Source organism: Rhinopithecus roxellana, chromosome 13, assembly GCF_007565055.1.
Source record: "Rhinopithecus roxellana isolate Shanxi Qingling chromosome 13, ASM756505v1, whole genome shotgun sequence".
Classification (NCBI taxonomy): domain Eukaryota; kingdom Metazoa; phylum Chordata; class Mammalia; order Primates; family Cercopithecidae; genus Rhinopithecus; species Rhinopithecus roxellana.
In genome coordinates, this window is record NC_044561.1 from 59,232,671 (window position 1) to 59,254,911 (window position 22,241).

General features: G+C 51.7%; 1 protein-coding gene across 1 annotated transcript; it reads right to left on the reverse strand.

Annotated features, from left to right (window-relative positions):
- Window positions 1–21,700, reverse strand: SLC25A18 (solute carrier family 25 member 18). Its single transcript, XM_030915047.1, has 11 exons — window positions 21,645–21,700; window positions 21,467–21,529; window positions 12,017–12,236; window positions 10,838–10,960; window positions 10,584–10,639; window positions 9,343–9,433; window positions 8,505–8,623; window positions 3,681–3,846; window positions 2,923–3,077; window positions 1,026–1,101; window positions 1–600 (listed from the first exon to the last, which is right to left on the reverse strand). The coding sequence occupies exons 3-11, from the start codon at window positions 12,034–12,036 to the stop codon at window positions 459–461; spliced, it is 948 nt and encodes a 315-aa protein (XP_030770907.1). The 5' UTR covers window positions 12,037–12,236; window positions 21,467–21,529; window positions 21,645–21,700; the 3' UTR covers window positions 1–458.
- Window positions 21,701–22,241: the final 541 nt, after the last annotated feature.

Genomic DNA, 22,241 nt, shown 5'->3' on the forward strand with positions numbered 1-22,241 from the left:
CCCTTGAACTTCTGATCCTCCTTTTCCTCAAAAATCAGTGCTAGGACTCAAGTTATAGAGTCCAAGATTAACAATGCTAAATCCTCAAGCTGACTGAAGGTTGCTGAGTTTGACTGAGATGTTAAAATATAGGAACAACCCTTCTATTTTGACTACCTGTTAAGGTCCTGCAATTAATACAACTAAAGTAGTATTTTTATTGAAAAGTAGGTGGGTAGGGGCTTCTGAAAGCCCCTGGTAGCTGTGCCCACAAAGGAAAATGAGTGTAGACACGCAGGGGAAGAAGGCTGTGCTCAGCTTGTTAGACTATAGGGCTGTTTCTCCCGAGATTGAGGTAGCACTACAACGTAGAGGACAAGGCAGGCCAGAGCGGCCCCGCCTGCCCTTGTCCCCTCTAGGCTAAGTGAAATGGGCTAGAGAGTGGGCGGCGAGTGCAGAGACCTGACCTCCAGCTCTGTCTACTCAAAACACTTTAAGATGCGCTCTCCAATCCCAATGAAATAGACCCCTTGAGCAATCCCAAAGAGAGGTGCTATGACCAGTGCCCGGCAGCCAGCGCCTTTCATGAAGGCAGACGGTCCCTCCTGAATCCAGAGTTTCCTGGGGAGAAAGAAGAGCCGGTGAGCTGATGGGCAGGGGCAGTCTGCCAGCAGCCCTCGGTGGTGGCCTCTCCATTTGTGCACCTCTCGTTCGAGAATAGTGCCTTCCACAGCAAGAGCAAGGGGCCAACGGTGTGGGGCTGTGCCTCGCCCGCTAGGTGCCTGCAGGTTGGTTACTTAAGCAGTTGGGTCAAGGCCTTGGAAATAGGCCTGATGTGGCTAGAATCTTTGGTGAGAGATGCTGTAGGGATACCACAAAGAAGAAAAAGGCTCCCAGTACATTGTTTTCTCTGAGAGGTGAGGGAAAGACAGACTTCTAAGAAACCCAGAGCCCAGCATGAAAGCTGGTCTGTAAATCTGATCTAGGCAGACGCCCATGCAGAGGAACCGGTCCCAGCCACCATTTGAGGGGACACTGGCTCTCACCTGGCACAGTCGGTGATCCCACTGTACATGTCCTCGCCCAGGCCTTTCTTGAGGGTTTGGATTCGAGTTTTCAGAACTAAATCAAGTCAAAGTTAAAATAAGTAGTGAACAGCTTACCTTTGGTGTCCTCCCCTCAACACGAAGTGGCTGGGTCCTCCTTTAGAGCTACCACATATAAAACTGAGTCATAGGCTGGGCATGGTGGCTCACACCTGTAATCCTAGCACTTTGGGAGGCTGAGGAGGGCGGATCACGAGGTCAGGAGTTCGAGATCAGCCTGGCCAACATAGTGAAACCCCATCTCTACTAAAAATAAAAAATGAGCCAGGCATGGTGGCGCAGGCCTGTAGTCCCAGCTACTTGGGAGGCGGGGGCAGGAGAATCACTTGAACTGGGGAGGTGAAGGTTGTGGTGTGCTGGGATTGCATCACTGCACTCCGATCTGGGCACCAGATTGAGACTCCGTGTCAAAAAAAAAAAAAAAGGTCATGAGACTGGTTCTGCCATTGTGTGCACTCTGTGATCTGTAGGTGGAGGTCTTCCTCTTTGGGCCTCAGCTATAAAATAAATGAGTCACGTTACCATGGGTTTGTTCGGTTTTGTTGAGACAGGTTCTTGCTCTTTTGCCAGGCTGGAGTGCAGTGGCACAGTCACAGCTCACTGCAACCTCGACCATCTGGGCTCAAGTGATCTTGCCACCTCAGCCTCCCTAGTAGCTGGGACTACAGGCGCTACCACCACACCCAGCTAATGTTTTTACTTCTTTTAGAGACAGGGTCTCACTTTGTTGCCCAGGCTGGTCTCAAACTCCTGGGCTCCTGTCTCGTCCTCCCAAAGTTTCGGGATTACAGGTGTGAGCCGCTGCCGCACCTGGCCAGGTTACTGTTGGTATAGGAAGTCCGCCCGCATGTTTGGGGAGCTGCAGGCAGCCCTAACACAGAGGGAAGCATTGTCTTCTCACAGTGGATTTAGCTCCCGCCTTTAGCCCCAGATTTTATGTATTTATTTTTTTGAGATGGAGTCTTGTGCTGTCACCCAGGCTGGAGTGCAGTGGTGTGGTCTTGGCTCACTGTAACCTCTGTCTCCCAGGTTCTAGTGATTCTCCTACCTCAGCCTCCCAAGTAGCTGGGATTACAGGCACCCGCCACCACACTCAGCTAATTTTTTTTTTTTTTTTTTTTTGAGATGGAGTCTCGCTCTATCGCCCGGGCTGGAGTGCAGTGGCCGGATCTCAGCTCACTGCAAGCTCCGCCTCCCGGGTTCCCGCCATTCTCCTGCCTCAGCCTCCATAGTAGCTGGGACTACAGGCGCCCGCCACCTCGCCCGGCTAGATTTTTGTAATTTTTTAGTAGAGATGGGGTCTCACTGTGTTAGCCAGGATGGTCTCGATCTCCTGACCTCGTGATCCGCCCGTCTCGGCCTCCCAAAGTGCTGGGATTACAGGCTTGAGCCACCACACCCGGCCCCAGCTAATTTTTTTTTTGTATTTTTAGTAGAAATGGGGTTTCACCATGTTGGCCAGGCTGGTCTCGAATTCCTGACCTCAGGTGATCCACCCACCTCGGCCTCCCAAAGTGCTGGGATTACAGGCGTGAGCCACCGCACCTGGCCAACCCCAAATTTTAAAAGATCAGCAATAATTTACAGCTGAGGCTCACAGCTCTTCTGAGGGGATGAAAAGCTGAAGGAATCAGCATCTGGAAGGTGAGCGGATGTGTCAGGGATGAGAAACAGAAGGAAAGTCTCTTGGGCCCACTGTCTTCGGAAGGGCCTCTAATGAACCTCTGCCAGCAGCCAGATTGCAACCCCAGACGGCTTCCAGGGTCGGGCTGTCTCATCTATTAAGTGCAAAATTACTGTTTATCCCATAGAAAGGACACGTCTCCCACCTCCTTACCATCTAGAGGCGTCACTGCGACCGCAGCGACAGAACCAGCCACACAGCCTGACACGAAGGAATGTGCAAAGGACGCCTTACCGGCGAGCTCGTTGAACCCCAGGTTGTTAAGGTTGGCAAACAGTGGGAAGTAGATGATGGAGAAGGGGATGTCTCTGCAGAAGAGGAAGAGAAACACTGAGCTCCGAGCTGCCCTGGGGCTGCCGCCCAAGGTGAGACAATGAGCTTTGCTGTCAGCTATGGGGCTCACAGAGAAGCCGCTGGGACTCACCCCTTCTTCACTGCCCGGGACAGCAGGGTACAAAAGGGCTACTGCCATCTGTCCTGCCCTCCCAGCTCCTTCCTCTGCCCTGCAGCACCTGCAGCCTCTTGACTGCCAGAGGCAAGTCTGAGGCTGGAAACGTGTTCTGTGCAGGGGCAGGCAGGCCAAGGGAAGATGAGGGGCATGGCCACTCATTTACTAGGAACTCTGCGGTCCTCTGTAGACAGGGCTTTCTTAGGTGCCTTTGGGCCACAAAACACGCAGCCTTCCTGTGGGCCTGGTCATCGCTATGCAAGGGGCCTAAAAGTTCAGTCTTCTAGGTACCCATTCTGGGCCACCCTGGCCAGTTCTGGACAAAACAGGAAGCGTGGAAATCGTTTGTTCACCTGGGTTTGGATATTCTGGGAAGGACACAGAGGCAGATAGGGACAGCCAGCTCTCCGGCCCTCATGCCCTCCCCCATGCACTGTCCTAGGGAACCGGAAGAAAGGCTCACCTGAGGAGAGTGGCACCCAGGCCCTTGTAGAGCCCAGCCAGGCCCTGGGTGCGGAGCAGCTCCCGGGCGATGAGGGTGGCAGAGGGGCGTTTGTGGGTGGAAGCCGAACCCGTTGTGTAGGACCTGGAGGTGGAGGGTGCTGAGGCCGAGCCCTGATGATGGACGGCTGGAAGGGAAAGGACAGACCCCATCACTACCTGGTCCCCGACAGATGCTACAGAACACTCCTATGAGTGTGGCTCTCAATCCCTGCCCCGGGGCAGTTCAGAGGCCAGGCTGACACCTCGACTGGCATCCGGAAGAATGTCCTAATTTTAGAATGTTAAATTTTGGCTCTAAGGACGTCTTCCTAAGGTCTACAGTATCTCAGGAGCTATCCCAGTGCTGAGAACACTTCCCAGGAGCACAGTCACAGCCTGACCTGCTTGCTTCTCCGCCACGTTCCTTAGGGCTCCATTCCTTGCCCTCCCATTAAAACTGGATTTGATCTGGCTTCCATTTCTAAACCATTTCTCAGCCTATGTAGATCATTTTTATTTTTACTTATTTTGGGTTTCTTTTTTGCAGTGGTGTGATCTCAGCTCACTGCAACCTCTGCCTCCCAGGTTCAAGTGATTCTCCTGCCTCAGCCTCCCTAGTAGCTGGGACTACAGGCATGCACCACCACACCTAGCTGATTTTTGTATTTTTAGTAGAGACGGGGTTTCACCATGTTGGCCAGGCTGGTCTCGAACTCCTGACCTCAGGTGATCCACCTGCCTTGGCCTCCCAAAGTGCTGGGATTACAGGTATGAGCCACTGTGCCTGGCCTAGGTGATTTTTAGACACAAAAATAATTTGTTGTTTTTCACCGTTAGGCAGAACATACGTGAAATTCCCATGCCCTAAAGTGCTAATAGGATGGAATGTCTCCCTCAGGCTTCCATGGCACCTCCTTCTGCTCGCCCTCCAAGATGAGGTGAGCAGGTCCATCCCACCCTTCCCTATTTGGTAGAATTTGATTCTTTAAATAGTTCAGAGCCCATCATTTGATAAGTTCAATATTACTCATTAGAATGGAATTATACCACATTTAAAATGTTGTGAGGTGGCTGGGCGCGGTGGCTCACGCCTGTAATCCTAGTACTTTGGGAGGCCAAGGTGGGCAGATCACCTGAGGTCGGGAGTTCAAGACCAGCCTGACCAATATGGAGAAACTTTGTCTCTACTAAAAATAGAAAAACAAAAATTAGCCGGATGTGTTGGTGCATGCTTGTAATCTCAGCTACTCAGGAGGCTGAGGCAGGAGAATCACTTGAACCTGGGAGGCAGAGGTTGTGGTGAGCCAAGATAGCACCACTGGACTCCAACCTGGGCAACAGAGTGAAACTCTGCCTCAAAAATAAATAAATAATAATAAAATAAATAAATAATGATAAAATAAAATGCTGTGAGGCCCATTAATAACAATGGGATTTATGACACTGAAATTCTGTGAATATTTATTTTTCTAAATCTGTGTTTGAGAAGCTTTGCTTAGATTATAAGTCCTTGCCAAAAGGAAGCTATTCCCAATGACATGTCCCAAATTAGTTTGGTATTTCTTTGAGATGGAGTCTTGCTCTGTCGCCCAGGCTGGAGTGCAGTGGCGCGATCTCGGCTCACTGCAAGCTCCGCCTCCTGGGTTCCCGCCATTCTCCTGCCTCAGCCTCCTGAGTAGCTGGGACTACAGGCGCCCGCCACCTCGCCCGGCTAGTTTTTTGTATTTTTTTAGTAGAGACGGGGTTTCACTGTGTTCGCCACTCCCAACCTCGTGATCCACCCGCCTTGGCCTCCCACAGTGCTGGGATTATAGGCGTGAACCACTGTGCCCGGCCGAAAATATTTCATACTAGGAATCTAGTTATCATGCACATTTTCTTTTTTTTTTTTTCCTTTTTTTTTTTTTTCTTGAGACAGAGTCTCGCATTGTTGCCTGGGCTGGTGTGTGCAGTGGCGTGATCTTGGCTTGCTGCAACCTCTGCCTCCTGGGTTCAAGTGATTCTCCTGCCTCAGCCTCCCAAGTAGCTAGGATTACAGGTGCCTGCCACTATGCCTGGCAAATTTTTTGTATTTTTAGTAGAGACGGGGTTTCACTATGTTGGTCAGGCTAGTCTCGAACTCCTGACCTCGTGATCCACCCACCTTGCCCTCCCAAAGTGCTGGGATTACAGGTGTGAGCCACTGTGCCCGGGCCACATTTTCTTTTTTTGTGGTTTTTGTTTTGTTTTGCTTTTGTTTTTGTTTTTGTTTTGAGACGGAGTTTCACTCTCGTTGCTCAGACTGGACTGCGATGGCACGATCAATGCTCACTGCAACCTCTGCCTCCTGGTTTCAAGTGATTCTCCTGCCTCAGCCTCCCGAGTAGCTGGGATTACAGGCATGTGCCACCACGCCCAGCTAATTTTGCGTTTTTAGTAGAGACGGAGTTTCTCCACGTTGGTCAGGCTGGTCTTGAACTCCCGACTTTAGGTGATCCACCCGCCTCGGCCTCCCAAAGTACTGGGATTACAGACATGAGCCACCACACCCGGCCTGTTTTGTTTTGTTTGTTGTTTTTTGAGACGGGGTCTTGCTCTGCCACCCAGGCTGGAGTGCAGTGGTGCAATCGCTCACTGCAGCCTCAACCTTCCTGGCTCAAGCAATCCTCCCACCTCTGCCTCCCGAGTCCCTGGGACCACAGACCCACACCAGCACGTCCAGGACCACAGCCCCACGCCAGGACATCCAGGACCACGGCCCCATGCCAGCACATCTGGCTAATTTTTGTATTTTTTTAGAGGCAAGGTCTCACTATGTTGCCCAGGCTAGTTCTAAACTCCTGAGCTAAAGTGATCCCCCCATCTCGGCCTCCTAAAGTGTTGGGAGCCACTGCACACAGCCTTTGCACAAATTTTCTTTTATTTTCTTTTCTTTTTCCGGAATCTTGCTTTATCACCCAGGCCGGAGTGCAGTGGCCTGATCTTGGCTCACTGCAACCCCTGCCTCCCCAGTTCAAGCAATTCTCCTGCCTCAGCCCCCCAAGCCGCTGGGACTGCAGGTGCACACCAGCACACTTGGTTAATTTTTGCATTTTTAGTAGAGAGAGGGTTTCACTATGTTGGCCAGGCTGGTCTCGAACTCCTGACCTCAGGTGATCCGCCCACCTCAGCCTCCCAAAGTGCTGGGATTATAGGCGTGAGCCACTGCACCTGGCAGGCACACATTTTCTTATGGTAGTAATCTAGGTGCAGGCTGCAAACAATTAACTTTAAGCAATTCGTTGATCAATATGAACATTATGTTCCCGTTGTCATCTTTACATGCACCATAATTTATTGCTATCCTATGTTTTACTTCTTTCTAAATGCTTTTGGAATACTAAACTTCTTACCCAGGTTGAAAAACTAAACACAGTGGGGGCTCATCTGTGCCTAAAGTTTATTCTCCCGCAGTTTTATTTGGTCCAGGCTGGTCTGATTCGATCTAGAAATCTGGTAGAATTCTAGCACAGCACATGTGCACAGCTGAATTGAGGAAGGGAAGGGCACTGCATGGACTGAGGACCGTAAGCCCGTTGCCAGGTGCTGCATTCGGTGCATTACGGGTTAGTGTATTTAATTTGGTTGCTGTGGTTTAGCCCTAAGGAGAGGCCCCCACATCCCTTCCATGGTTGGCCAGCTCTAGCTTTCACTATATGCGTTGTGTCATCTACACCACTCCATAGTGCTTGCTTTTTTTTTTTTTTTTTTTGAGAGGGAGTCTCACTCTGTTGCCCAGGCTGGAGTGCAGTGGTGCGATCGCTTGCTACAACCTCCGCCTCCCGGGTTCAAGTGATTCTCCTGCCTCAGCCCCCCGAGTAGCTGGGATTACAGGAGTGTACCATGCTGAGCCAACACCGCTCCATCGTTCTGAGAGGACTAGGATTTAGGAAAGGGCCAAACTTCTCTTCCAGGAAAAAACAAAAGAATGGGAATGATTCTCTTATCCCTTTTTATGCCTTTCCACCAAAAGCCAGCTTCTACAGCACAAAATACTTACTGACTGGAGGTTTCAGTGAGCCAGTCATTGGCATTTCTCTTTTTTTTTTTTTTTTTTTTTTTGAGATGAAGTCTCGCTTTTGTCCTCCAGGCTGGAGTGCAAATGGCGTCATCTCTGCTCACTGTAACCTCCGCCTCCTGGGATCAAGTGAGTCTCCTGCCTCAGCCTCACGAGTAGCTGGGATTACAGGCACCTGCCACCATGCCTGGCTAATTTTTGTATTTTTAGTAGAGATGGAGTTTCACCATGTTGGCCAGGCTGGTCTTGAACTCCTGATCTCAGGTGATCCACCTGCCTCAGCCTCCCAAAGTGCTGGGATTACAGGTGTGAGCCACCATGCCCGGCAGCGTTTCTTAAAATCTTTAGGAAATCAAGTCTAATTGTGAAGAAAATATGACAGAAGCATGAAGTATTTTCTGACCGTCTGAATCAACATTCTCGTTTCTGCTATTTGTTCTAGAGCTGGCAGCATTGATGAAATGGGTAACCATAAACGAAGACTTTTTTTTTTTTTCACACTTGGCTAATTTTGTATCTTTAGTAGAGTCGGGGTTTTATCATGTTGGGCAGGCTGGTCTTGAACTCCTGACCTCAAGTGATCCACCTGCCTCAGCCTCCCAAAGTGCTGGGATTACAGGCGTGAGCCACCATGCCTGGCCAAAGACTTCTACCTGCTTGGAAAGTTGACTGGTCACACAGCCTAGCAAATGAGGGTGGGATGTGGGATGTGCCTGGTTCCAATCCCAGCCCTTTACTGTTCCCATAGGAGGTGGGGACAGGCCTCACCCAAGCGTCCAGCATCCTGCAGCTGAATCTTGAGCATTTCCATGGGAGAGGTCACCACCACCTGGCACATCCCAGCCCCACACCCGGCAAGCATCTCCATCTTCAGGTTCCGCTGCATCCTATGGGAACAGGCGTCAGGCTCCTTCAGCCGCAGCTGCCCTCTTGTGAGAGGGGGACTTTCCCTGGATGGCCCCCGTGACTGCCACTCACCCAGCTGGGCAAGTCATCAGCTAGCCCTTAGGTGTGGTCTCTGTACTGACAGGGGACTAAGTTTAAAACAAAGCCTGCTAGGGAGGTAGCACCGCGTGGAAGCTGAAAATAGTGACAGAGAAACTACCCAGGCCAGGTGTTGTCCCTGATCCCTTCAGGAACATCACTGGGGCAATGTGAGGCACAGAGAGAGCTAGAAAGTGTTTGGGGACTGATTTGTTTTTCCTGAGACGAAGTCTCACTCTGTCACCTAGGCTGAAGTGCAGTGGAACCAACATGGCTCATTGCAACCTAGACCTTCTGGGCTCAAGTGACCTCCTTCCTCAACCTCCTAAAGTGTTGGGATTACAGGCATGAGTTACTGCACCCAGCTTGGTGGCTGATTTTTAAAAATGTATTGCCTAGTTGATGGATTTGTCTGTGTATTCTATATGTTGTCTATATTATCTGTCACACTTCCAAAGTATACCAGCTCGTTCTCTCCCTTCACTCTCCAGCAGCCCTCAGCCCTGTGTGCACATATTTAAATGCATGCAGGCAGGTAAAATGAGGCACATTTGAAATCTTCCTGCCATCTCTCCCAAAAAACACACAGTGAAGGATCCAACCCCACTCCACCTGGCCATACCCATCTTCCATGAGCAGCTGCCGGAAGAAGTCGTTGGCCGCCAGCTTGATGGCCTTCTCCGGAGTGACCAGAGTGAGGTTCACGGCAGCCCCTGGAAGTGAAGGACAAGATGGGGAGTCAAGGCCATCCCAGAAATAAGTTCCCCGGGTCTGCCCCTCAGCCCTAGCCAGGCCAGTCTCTGAGTGAAGGGCATCTTGGGGGCCAGGTGGGGCTCCCGGGCCTGTTTCACTGAAATCACTTTTCATTCCCTACCACATTCTCTCTCTCTCTTTTTTTTTTTTTCGAGATGAAGTTTTGCTCTGTCGCCCAGGCTGGAGTGCAGTGGCACTATCTCGGCTCACTGCAAGCTCCACCTCCCAGGTTCCTGCCGTTCTCCTGCCTCAGCCTCCCGAGAAGCTGGGACTACAGGCGCCCGCCACCACGCCCGGCTAATTTTTTGTATTTTTAGTAGAGACGGGGTTCACCATGTTAGCCAGGATGGTCTCGATCTCCTGACCTCATGATCCGCCCACCTCGGCCTCCCAAAGTACTGGGATTACAGGCGTGAGACACCACACCCGGCTCCACATTCTCCTCTTTTTACGTATTTTTTTCTTGCGGACTCCTCAGTCTGGTTATCAGGAAGCCATTTCATTTTTGTTGCTGCTGGTGGGGTCGCGGATGATAAACCAGCAGTTCCCAGTGACAGGCTCCAGGCGCAGGGACTGGGGTTCTGCTCCTCTGTGCCGCACAAGCCAGTCCCATTGGCTGCTGGCTCGGGGCTCTCCAGGGTTTGTGTTTCGCTTCTCAGTGGCACAAGCATATGAGCTCCTGCTCAACTCCAGCTTTGGATCCACTGTCCAAGGTGGCCTGCTGGCTGGGGACCCCGCAGGGACCGTGGCAGCGCTGGACCGTGCTGGGGAGGAGGCACCCAGAACTCCTTGCCAGGCGCTCAGGCCCCTTCGCGCAGTCCCTTTCAGCCTCTCTCTCTTCTCTTCTAGCCAGGCAGAGAGAGGCCAGCAGGCAGGGTGGGCTCGCCTGCTCTTAGTGAGGCGGTGGCGGGGGTGTGCTCTGGGGGTCTCCGGAAGCCTTACCAGGACCCAGAGCTGCCTCTGACTCCACCCAAGAGCACAGAGGCTCATCAGGAAGGACCCCCTGGCAGCCCTGGGCCCATCCCCGCAGCAACGGAAGGAACACCAGTTCCCCAGGTCCCAAACGCTCCCACCTGCTGCCTAGCCTCCCAGGGGGCCTGAGAAGCCCACCTCGGTACATGCCGAAGAAGCCCTCCGCCCGAGCCGTCTTCAACAGGCAGTCGATCCTGAAAGCAGAGGCCAGAGTAGGAGTAAGGGTGCAGCAGGCCGCCCAGCCCCCTCCATGCCCTGCTCCCGCGGGCACATCCCAGCTGACCAGCTCCCCAGCCCCCACGCTCACGCACGCTGCCTGGAGACTGGAGGGAAAGGGGCCCCATCCCTCCTCCAGGCGCCTCTGCCCTCCACGCTCGCCCGCCAGCACCTACATTCCTTTGTACATGGCTTTCCCATGCTGGTTCTGCAGGCGAGTCTTGGCCAAGTCGATGGGGAACACACAGGTCACCCCCACGAGCCCTGCTACACCTCCATTGATGAGTTTGGCTGTGATGCTAGGACAGGGGGAGGAGAGAGGCAGAGGGAGGGGCAGGTTAGGGAGCGGATGCAGCCAGGAATGGGCAGGGGCACAGACAGTGGGGAACTCCAGCCCTACAGGTGTCCAGAGACGCTCTTCAGCCTCCCTGGCCCAGGTCTGGTCCAGGCAGGACAGCCGCACTCACCAGGGCTGAGGCATCTTGCTGCAACCCGGGAAGTCCCTGGGGCTGGGACCAGCAGGGGCTTCTGGGAGGAGCCCAGCTCTGCCCCCATGGGCCGCCACCAGGGCACCGCTCTGCCCCGAGCTTCCCCGGCCCACCCTCTGGCTCCTCAGCAGGACTGGAGCCACGTGTGCGGTTCTCACACAAACTGGCTGAAGGTCAGGCAGAACCGAGTTTGCATCCCGACTGTGACCTCGCCTCTCTGGGCCTGCATTCCCGTGGCACTCACTCCAGGGTTGCTGAGGACTATGGAAACCGTGCCTGGGGGGAATGCCAGCTATTGTTCATAATAAGAGAACAGGCACTTCCCACAGTGTGGGCTTCAAGTGGGTCAGCCCTAGAGGTGATCTAGTTCCAGCCAAAAGTCAAGCCACAGTTGAGATAACATGCCCCCCACCCTGCTGGGTATAGGAGCTTTGGAAGACCAGATATAAAAAACAAAGCTTCTCAGACTCCTTGGAATCCACTAAACGTTTCTTATCTTTCAGGCGGGAGGCAGACTGTGAACAAAATATTTGGCGATGGATTTACCTGGAAGTGGTAAGAGTGGATGACAGCGGGCCTTTCACAAAGGAAGAAACTTGGGACGATAAAGAGAACTGTGAACTAAACTTGGCAGTCAGAGTAGATAAACCCAAACAAACTATGTTGAACAATAATATATAAATGCACAGATGCTTGTGTGTATGTATTTGCTGCAGTAGAGGTAGTGTGCATGTTATATGGGGAGCAGGGTTCTTGCTCTTCCCCAGGACTCAGCTTGTTCTTCAGAAACCTGGATGTGCTATCACCATAGCGACTCTCTCCCCAGGCCTAGGGGCCAGGGCCTCCGGCTGCCCCTGTCCAGCTCACCTCAGATCTTGGTGGGCCATTCTGCAGGGATTGGGGATCCCAGGACACAGGGCTGCTGGCTCCGTGGGGTAGCTGCTGTCGGGGCTGGCTGAGGGAAGAAGTGGGAGCTTCCTTGGCTCTGGCCACGTAGCAGTGTGGACAGAGCACGGGTTTTGAGTGCAGCCTGGCCCGAGCCACCTTCCCGGCAAGTCACGACCTCCCTGGGCTGCAGCTTCCTCCCCTGTAGTCAGAGAAACACACACCTCACAGATGGGCGAGGACGCACGTCACTAGTGGATTCATGCGGCCCGCTTGCTCCACGTTTTTCCCTTCCTAAACCTTTTGGACTTTGGGTTTCAAATCAGAATCCTTGAACTTTTGGACTCTGGGGATCAGATAAGAAGGGGAATGGGAGAGCAGGATACAGCCTGCTGAGGCTGGAGGAAAGGATGTCTGGGGCATTTTGGACAGAGGCATGGGAGTAGTGCTGGAGGAAGCAGATGGGATGGGAAAGGATTTTAAGAGGAGTTGCTATGAACTAGGAATCCCTTTCATTGTGTCCAAGAACGACAATAAAATACTTAACATGGCCAGGTGTGGTGGCTCATGCCTGTAATCCTAACTCTTTGGGAGGCCGAGGTGGGCGGATTGCCTGAGCTCAGGAGTTCAAGACTAGCCTGGGCAACGTGGTAAAACCCTGTCTCTACTAAAAATGCAAAAATTAGCTGGGCATGGTGGCAGGCTAGTATTCCCAGCCACTTGGGAGACAGAGGTTGTGGTGAGCTGAGATCACACCACTGCTCTCTAGCCTGGGTGGCAGATCAAGACTGTGTCTCAAAAAAAAAAAAAAAAAAAAAAAAAGGCTGGGCTCCGTGGCTCACGCCTGTAATCCCAGCACTTTGGGAGGTGAGACGGGCGGATCATGAGGTCAGGAGATGGAGACCATCCTCGCTAACACAGTGAAACCCCGTCTCTACTAAAAATACAAAAAATTAGCCAGGCGTGGTGGCAGACGCCTGGAGTCCCAGCTACTCGGGAGGCTGAGGCAGGAGAATGGCCTGAACCCAGGAGGCGGAGCTTGCAGTGAGCCAAGATCGCGCCACTGCACTCCAGCCTGGGCAACAGAGCGAGATTCCATCTCAAAAAACAAAACAAGGCCGGGCGCGGTGGCTCAAGCCTGTAATCCCAGCACTTTGGGAGGCCGAGACGGGCGGATCACAAGGTCAGGAGATGGAGACCATCCTGGCTAACACGGTGAAACCCCGTCTCTACTAAAAAATACAAAAAGAAAACTAGCTGGGCATAGTGGCAGGCGCCTATAGTCCCAGCTACTCTGGAGGCTGAGGCAGGAAAATGGCCTGAACCCAGGAGGTGGAGCTTGCAGTGAGCCGAGATCGCGCCACTGCACTCCAGCCTGGGCGACAGAGCGAGATTCCATCTCAAAAAACAAAGCAAACAAACAAACAAAAAAAACACTTAAGATGCTCCACAGTTACTTTTTTGACTATTAAACTGTGTTTTCTGAAACTCATGTGATCTTGTTGAGAAACCAAACTACATTGTATTCCTAATTGACAAGCGGAAGCTACAATTACAACAGCTTCTGAGGAGGGGCCTGCTTTTTTTTTGAGATGGAGTTTCGCTCTGTCTCCCAGGCTGGAGTGTGATGGCGTGGTCTCCTGCCTTAGCCTCTGGAGTAGCTGGGACTATAGGCAGGCACTATCACGCCCAGCTAATTTTTATTTTTGTATTTTTTCCGACCTCAGGTGATCCACCTGCCTCGGCCTCCCAAAGTGTTGGGATTACAGGCGTGACCACCATGCGGGGCCAGAGTGGGGCTGCTTTAACCCCAGAGGGGCAGTGTCAGAACAGCTCTCCCGATGCTCTCTGCTTGGGCGCAGGCTGGCCCGGGCCCCTGAAGCTGCCTTAGGGTCCCCAGCTCTCCCGTACTCCTCACTGCTCTCCAGGCTGCCAGCAATTCTTTGCTGCCTCCAGCAATTTTGTTTTAGGTAAGAAAAGAAAGGAGGGGCGGGGGAGACAGCAGTCTTTCTCTTGGTGCTACACTAATCCATTCAGGAAGACATTTACTGAGTGCTGGGCACTGCTCCGGGTCTGGTGACATTGTAGTGCACAAAAGACACATTCTAGTTCTCAAATTCGGCCGGGGGCAGTGGCTCACGCCTGTAATTCCAGCACTTTGGGAGGCTGAGGCGGGTGGCTCGCTTGAGCCCAGGAGTTCAAGACCAGCCTGGGCAACACAGTAAAACCCCATCTTTACAAAAATACAAAAAATTAGCTGGCCATGGTGGCCCAGCTACTCAGGAGGTTGAGAGGGGAGGATTGTTTGAGCCCAGGAGGTAGAGGCTGCAGTGAGTCAAGACCACATCACTATACTCCAGCCTGGGCGACAGAGCGAAACCCTATGGCCTCTAAAAAAAAAAAAAAAAAAAAAAAAAAGGGCAGGGCGCAGTGGCTCATGCCTGTAATCCCAACACTTTGGGAGGCCGAGGAGGGTGGATCACATGAGGTCAGGAGTTCGAGGCCAGCCTGGGCAACATGGTGAAAACCCATCTCTACTAAAAATACAAAAATTAGCGGGGCATGGTGGTGGATCACGAGGTCAGGAGTTCAAGACTAGCCTGGTCAACATAGTGAAACCCCATCTCTACTAAAAATACAAAAATTAGCGGGGCATGGGGGTGCGTATGTAATCTCAGCTACTCGGGAGACTGAGGCAGGAGAATTGCTTGAAGCCAGGAGGCAGAGGTTGCAGTGAGCTGACATCATGCCACTGCATTCCAGCCTGGGCAACAGAGCGATACTCTGTCTCAAAAAAAAAAAAAAAAAAAACATCCACCCCACAAATATTAGCCTGTGTGGTGGCGGGCGCCTGTAATCCTAGCTACTTGGGAGGCTGGGGCAGAAGAATCACTTGACCTGGGAAGCGAAGGTTGCAGTGAGCAGAGACTGTGCCACTGTGCTCCAGGCTGGACAACAGAGAGATTTTGTCTCAAAAAAGAAATAAAGAAAACAGTTTATATAAAGTAATAAATTTTTAAAAAAGGACTTCAGTTGGCTGGACGTGGTGGCTCACGCCTATAATCCCAGCACTTTGGGAGGCCGAGGCAGGTGGATCACGAGGTCAGGAGATGACCATCCTGGCCAACACGGTGAAACCCCCTCTTTACTAAAAATTCCAAAAAATTAGCCGGGCGTGGTGGGAGGCACCTATAGTCCCAGCTCCTCAGGAGGCTGAGGCAGGAGAATGGTGTGAACCCGGGAGGCAGAGCTTGCAATGAGCCGAGATCCGGCCACTGCACTCCAGCCTGGGCGACAGAGCGAGACTCCGTCTCAAAAAAAAAAAAGAAAAAAAAAAAGGGGATAGGACACAACCGTTTCTGTCTGAAGCCAGGGAGTCCAATAATTGAGAACATTGTGACTGCTCTTATAATCACATTCCCTGCTGTTTCTAGAACTAAATTACTACTTTAGAAATTGTGGGCTGGGCGCGGTGGCTCACACCTGTAATCCCAGCACTTTGGAAGGTCGAGGCGGGCAGATCACCTGAAGTTGGGAGTTCGAGACCAGCCTGACCAACATGGAGAAACCCCATCTCTACTAAAAATACAAAAAATTAGCTGGGCATGGTGACATATGCCTATAATCCCAGCTACTCGGGAACTCGGGAGGTTGAGGCAGGAGAATCGCTTGAACCCAGGAGGCGGAGCTTGCAGTGAGCCGAGATGGCGCCACTGCACTCCAGCCTGGGCGACAGAGCGAGACTCCGTCTCAAACAAAACAAAACAAAAAACAAAACAAAACAAAATTGTGGCTCCCTGGCTACTGGAATAGGGGTATTTAACAGATGCCAGAGAAATCAGGCACACCCTAATCCCAGGGCCACTCCACAGCACAGCTAGACAGACGTGAGTGTTTCCACCCATGACGAGCACTGGGCGGGAGCATGTGCCTCCCTACCCCGAGGCTGTACCAAGCTACTGCAAATCCAGCCCCGGAAGTTCCCTTCAGCAGGCCTGTGGTAATCAAAGCCTGTGACTTGACAAGATTCCTGGCAGCAGTAAAGGCATTAGTAAACAGGTAACAAAGATGAAACCATTAGCCAGGCAAGGTATGAAAGGAGTCATAGCACCATGAAAACTCCAAACCTGGCACCAGGGCCGATAATTGCTCCCCAAGGCAACCCACAAGCCTACGTGTTAGTCACTCTACAGATATTTGCTGAGTGACTACTGTATGCCATTTGCAGTTCTAAGCAGCAGGGCCTTGCCCTCCACAGAATTGAAATCCTACTGGTTCCAGCACTGATGGGAATAGACTTCTTCCCTTTTTCTTTTTTTTTTAAGAGACGGAGTCTCACTCTGTTGCCCAGGCTGGAGTGCAGTGGTGTGATATCAACTCACTGCAACCTCCGCCTCCCAGGTTCACGCCATTCTCCTGCCTCAGCCTCTCGAGTAGCTGGGACTATAGGCACATGCCTCCACGCCCAGCTAATTTTTGTATTTTTAGTAGAGACGGGGTTTCACCATGTTGGCCAGGCTGGTCTCGAACTCCTGACCTCGTGATCTGCCCGCCTTGGCCTCCCAAAGTGCTGGGATTACAGGTGTGAGCCACCGCGCCTGGCCTCCTCTATTGTCTTTTCTGAAGGAATTTAGAGTGTATGAATCATAATCTAAGTGCTGGGATACAGAACAATGAGAAGACACACCTGAAACTCTTTGGAATCAAAGTGGGAAAGGACTAGAAAAACAGCCACCTGGACGACAGAGTCTCCCTGTCACTGCTCGGGATGCAGCATCTGGCTATGACATTGTGTCACTGCTCGGGATGCAGCATCTGGCTATGACATTGTGTCACTGTGCGTTGGGAAGACAAGTGCATTCACAATTCACATGTGATAACTGAATCATATTAAGAAGGAATTTGATATGTCTCTACTAAAAATACAACAATTAGCTGGGCGTGGTGACGCATGTCTGTAATCCCAGGTACTCAGGAGGCTGAGGCAGGAGAATCGCTTGAACCTGGGAGGTGGAGCTTGCAGTGAGTTGAGATCGTGCCACTGTACTCCACCCTGGGTGACAGAGTGAGACTCCATCTCGAAAAATACATATATAAATTAATAATAATAATAATAATAATAATAATAATAATAAGGGAGTATTGGCCAGACACGGTGGCTCACACCTGTGATACCAGCACTCAGGGAGGCCTTAGTGGGTGGATCACGAGGTCAGGAGTTCGAGACCAGCCTGGCCAACATAGTGAAATTCTGTTTCTACTAAAAACACAAAAATCAGTCAGGCGTGGTGGCACGTGCCTATAGTCCCAACTACTCGGGAGGCTGAGGCAGGAGAATCGCTTGAATCCGGGAGGTGGAGATTGCAGTGAGCTGAGACCATGCTGCTGCACTCTAGCCTGGGCAAGACTCCATCTCAAAAAAAGAAGAAAAAAAAAAAAGCATAAGGAAGCATTTAAAAGCAGAAGGAGGGGTGTGCAGAGCCTGGATGTGGTCGTGGTGTGAGCAGAGGGTTCAGGGAACAGAATTGTGGGAAGGAGGCAGCAAAGGAAGGCTAGACCATACGCGGGGAGCCTGGGTGGCTAGAGACAGTATGTGCCCTCCTAAAAGGGCATTTCTTTTGTTTTCTTTTCGATTGGCATTTTCACAACATGAAAAGTGAATTTTTAAATGTGATCCTGTAGACAGTAACAAAACACTGAATACTTCTTTTTTTCAGGGGGACAAGATCTGGGTTTGTCGCCCAGGCTAGAGTGCAGTGGCGCAATCTCAGCTCACTGCAACCTCCACTTCCCAGGCTCAAGCGATCCTCCCACCTCAGCCTCCCAAGTAGTTGGAAACACAGGTGTATGCCACCATGCCAGGCTAATTTTTTAAAAACTTTTTTGTAGAGATGGGGTTTTGCTATGTTGCTCAGGCTGGTCTTGAACTCCTGTGCTCAGCTGATCCACACGTCTCCACCTTCTGAAGTGTTGGGATTACAGCCGTGAGCCACTGCCTGGCCACACTGAATGCTTTTAAGGGGGAAAATACCGCACTGAATGTGGTATGAGGACAATTCTGGAAGAATGGGTTGAGGGCGGTCAGTGAGAGGCCAATTAGGAGACACTTCACAGTAAAACAATGAAGTGGAGAGGGAGGGGTGAGAGAAAAAGCCTAGAGAACAGGGGTTACTGGGAGAGAACTTTATAGAGAACAAAAAGGCCTGGCCTTGGTGACTGTCCAGGGCTGAAAGGCAGGAAAGAACCATGCAGCTGTCTCCGCTCTGCGGAATGAAGGATGCGAGTTAGGAACCGAAGCTGCCTGCAGGGAAGGAGAGAGATGGGGTCACGGGGGCTTCAGGAACTCTCTCCTCAGCACCGTGGGAGGGAAGTCAGCCAGCAGGCACACCGGCTTGGCGGAAAGAACCCCTCAACTGTGTAGACACCATGCTGCTGTGGTTGGCCCTGGGCTAGTCCTCCAGCGCCCAGGCGCTGCATTGCCAGGAGTATTTCCAGATACCGAGTCCTACCTTCTCACCACTCCAGACTCTAGTTTTCAAGCGTGGAGGTGGCTAAGGATGGTTTTGGCGTGGAGTCAGAAGCAGTCTTGGGAGGAAGTGGGGAGGAAGTCAGAGAGGAGGCGCGTCACCGTCAACTGATCTCACCACCCAGCAGCACTCAGAGGCTGCTCCGGCCACCCCGCCTGAATCCCACTACCAGAACTCACCTGTGGCCCACCCTGTTTTGCTAGAAGATAATGAGCTAACAGGAATGATCCATTACTTTTTGTTACTAATGAACATGTGTTCCCTTTCTTAAAGTGCTTAAAGTAATAGAAAAAAAAATTAGAAAATCCAGAAGGTACAGAACATTGTAAAAGGTCTTGCTGTGTTGCCCAGGCTGGAGTGCAGTGGTGTGATCTTGGCTCACTGCAGCCTCAACTTTCCTGGCTCAAGGGATCCTCCCACCTCAGCCTCCTGAGTTGTTGAGACTACAGGTGTGCACCATCATGCCCAGCTAATTTTTAAAAAATTATTTGTAGGCCGGGCGCAGTGGCTCAAGCCTGTAATCCCAGCACTTTGGGAGGCCGAGACGGGCGGATCACGAGGTCAGGAGATCAAGACCATCCTGGCTAACACGGTGAAACCCCGTCTCTACTAAAAAATACAAAAAATTAGCCGGGCAAGGTGGCGGGCACCTGTAGTCCCAGCTACTCGGGAGGCTGAGGCAGGAGAATGATGTAAACCCGGGAGGCGGAGCTTGCAGTGAGCTGAGATCCGGCCACAGCACTCCAGCCTGGGCGACAGAGCGAGACTCCGACTCAAAAAAAAAAAAAAAAAAAATTATTTGTAGGCCAGATGCGGTGGCTCACTCCTGTATCCCAGCACTTTGGGAAGCTGAGGCGAACAGACCACAAGGTCAGGAGATTGAGACTATCCTGGCTAACACAGTGAAACCCCGTCTCTGCTAAAAATACAAAAAATTAGCCGGGCGTGGTGGCAGGTGCCTGTAGTCCCAGCTACTCATGAGGCTGAGGCAGGAGAATGGCATGAACCTGGGAGGCGGAGTTTGCAGTAAGCCGAGATCACGCCACTGCACTCCACTCTGGGTGACAGAGTGAGACTCTGTCTCAAAAAAAAAAAAAAAAAAAAAAAAAAAAAAAAATTATTTGTAGAGATGGGGTTTCGCCATGTTGCCAAGGCTGGTCGTGAACGCCTGGGCTCAAGCAATAATCCCACTTCAACCACTCAAAGTGCTGGGATTACAGGCATGCTCCATCATGCCTGGCTAATTTTTGCATTTTTAGTAGAGATGAGGTTTTACCCTGTTGTCCAGGATGGTCTGGAACTTGTCAGCCTCAAGTGATCTGCCCACCTCGGCCTCCCAAAGTGCTGGAATTACAGGCCTGAACCACTACGCCCAGCCGGAAAAGTGATTCTTAATACACTGTAACTGAGGATCACACTGTGAACAAGACACACTACTTAGAGAAACGATACTAGCTGGTGAGCTGCAGGGAGGAGCGTGCTAGAGTTTTCCAAGCTCCCCAGATCACACCACTTTTCGCTCTTCCCATTTAAAAACATCCCATTCCCTTGGCTGGACTCCTCTGGCTTTCCCTTCTGTGCAGCCAGTGCTAGATCACCACCGATTGTCCCCCCGGATGCCTGAGAGCTCCTAACTCAGCTCCTTGCCTTCAGCCTTATTGCCCTCAAATCCACCTTCCGGACTGCCAAGTGGGTGAAGGGGCGCGGGGGTAGTTTTGGGCCTGCTGCCTTCCCGAGGCTCTCGGGTCAGGCTCCCACTCCAGTACAACCTGCCCTGGTTTTCCTCTCCCTCATCCCTGCTTTCAACTCTTGCTTTCAGAACACGTCAGTCTTGCATCTAAGTCTTGCACATACTGTCCCCTTCACCCAGGACACTCTTTCTGCATCCAAACCCTGTGATTTACAAATGTTCATTGGGCTCCAGCTCAGACGTCACCTCCTCCCACATGCCTTTCCGGAGTCCCCCCATTCTTGGCTAGGAGCCCGCTGCTGTTATCCCATCAAATATTCAAGTTGCATCAAGTTGCAGCACTTACCGCATTACATTGACACTGACTTGCTTCCTCATGAAAATTACCGGTTATTTGTGAGTTAAGACGGTCTTGAGGCCAGGCGTGGTGGCTCACACCTGTAATCCTAGCACTTTGGGAGGCCAAGGTGGGCAGATCACCTGAGGCCAGGAGTTCGAGACCAGCCCGGCCAACATGCTGAAACCCCATCTCTACTAATAGAAAAAAAAAATAGCCAGGCATGGTGGCAGGCGCCTGTAATCCCAGCTACTCGGGAGGCTGAGGCAGGAGAATTGCTTGAACCCGGGAGGCGGAGGTTGCAGTGAGCCGACATCAAGCCACTGCACTCCAGCCTGGGCAACAGAGTAAAACTGTCTCAAGGAAAAAAAAAAAAGTCTCGGGGCAGTATCCTGGCCATGGTGCAGAGGCATCCAGTAAGCATCCTTGAATCAAGGAGCCACAATGACTTCCCCTCTGACTTTGCCGTCACACCTGTCACGAGACTGCTGGCTCCACTGTAGGGCTGTGCTCCTTTCTTCCTGCTGTGAGGAGCTGGGTTGGGGGCCTCAGGGTGAGGACCACGTCCCCACCTATCTCCTTTTATTAGCAGAGCAAAGGTGAGTATTCCCAGGAATGAGCCCCTCACTCTACTAGTCAGGAGCCAGTTCTTGACTTATTGCCAAGAAAATCACTTGCTTCCTGGCTTGGATGTTGCCTGGGCTACCCCACAGTCAGGGGAGGCCACTTCCTCGTGCCCACCCCTTCTGACTCTGTCCAACAAATGGGATGAGTGTCCGTCCCACTGGCTGCTCTTCCCCTTTCCCCAAATGGTTTATTTGCTAGAATAGTCTTTTCCTACCAACTCTTAGCTGGATGCAGACAGACAAGACACTTACCTGCTTTCGGCAAGAACCTCTGCCTTTACTGGAACCCAGGATACAGTCCAGATCGCTGCTGAGCTGCAGGAAGAGGTGGCTTTCAGTGCCAGCCAGTCTGGGCTGGTTTTCCCTTCTGTGGTCGGTTTCCCTCCCACTGCATCCCCCTCATCCCCACTGCAGGGTTCCAGACTCTCACCACACACTGCACCTTCAAATAGGTTGGGTTTGAAGCAAAACCCAAAGAGGCTACTAGCCAGTCAAGCCACGCTGTACCTCCCCAGGTGGCAAGCAGGTTGCTGTTTACTTGGTTGCTAATATGACTCGGACAAAAGTCCAGGCTGGGAAAAGATTTTAACAAGGCAGCTTGCGGGTGAGGGGAGATTCACCGCCCACTGAGAGACCTGGAAGCCAGGGAGGAAGACAAACACTGAAAATCAATGCAATGCAAACACTTCTGCAAGACATTTGGTGCCAGAAGCAAATCTCTGCTTCTCAGTCTCATGCACTTTTCTTACTGCTGATAACCGGCTATTTCAATGATCCTGGGAGGCACCCTCCCTGCAGGAATACATTTTCTGTTCATTTTGTATTTGTATTTTGTTGGGGGCTATCATGTGCTCAGCTGCAGAAGGGCTGCAATGTAGTTTTGGCACATTCTCCACTCTTAAGAATGTTACAAGTGTAAGAAGAAGAGGGCCAGGCGCGGTGGCTCACGCCTGTAATCCCAGCACTTTGGGAGGCCGAGGCGGGTGGATCACGAGGTCACGAGATCGAGACCATCCTGGTTAAAATG

Bases quoted from the DNA above. Each gene is read 5' to 3' on its own strand.
- SLC25A18 (XM_030915047.1), bottom strand. From the start codon at position 12,036: ATGGCCCACCAAGATCTGAG. The intron at 10,961-12,016 runs GTGAGCTGGACA...CCCCTGTCCTAG, and splicing joins ATGGCCCACCAAGATCTGAG to CATCACAGCCAAACTCATCA. The intron at 3,847-8,504 runs GTGAGGCCTGTC...TTTCCCTTCCAG, and splicing joins GCAGGATGCTGGACGCTTGG to CCGTCCATCATCAGGGCTCG.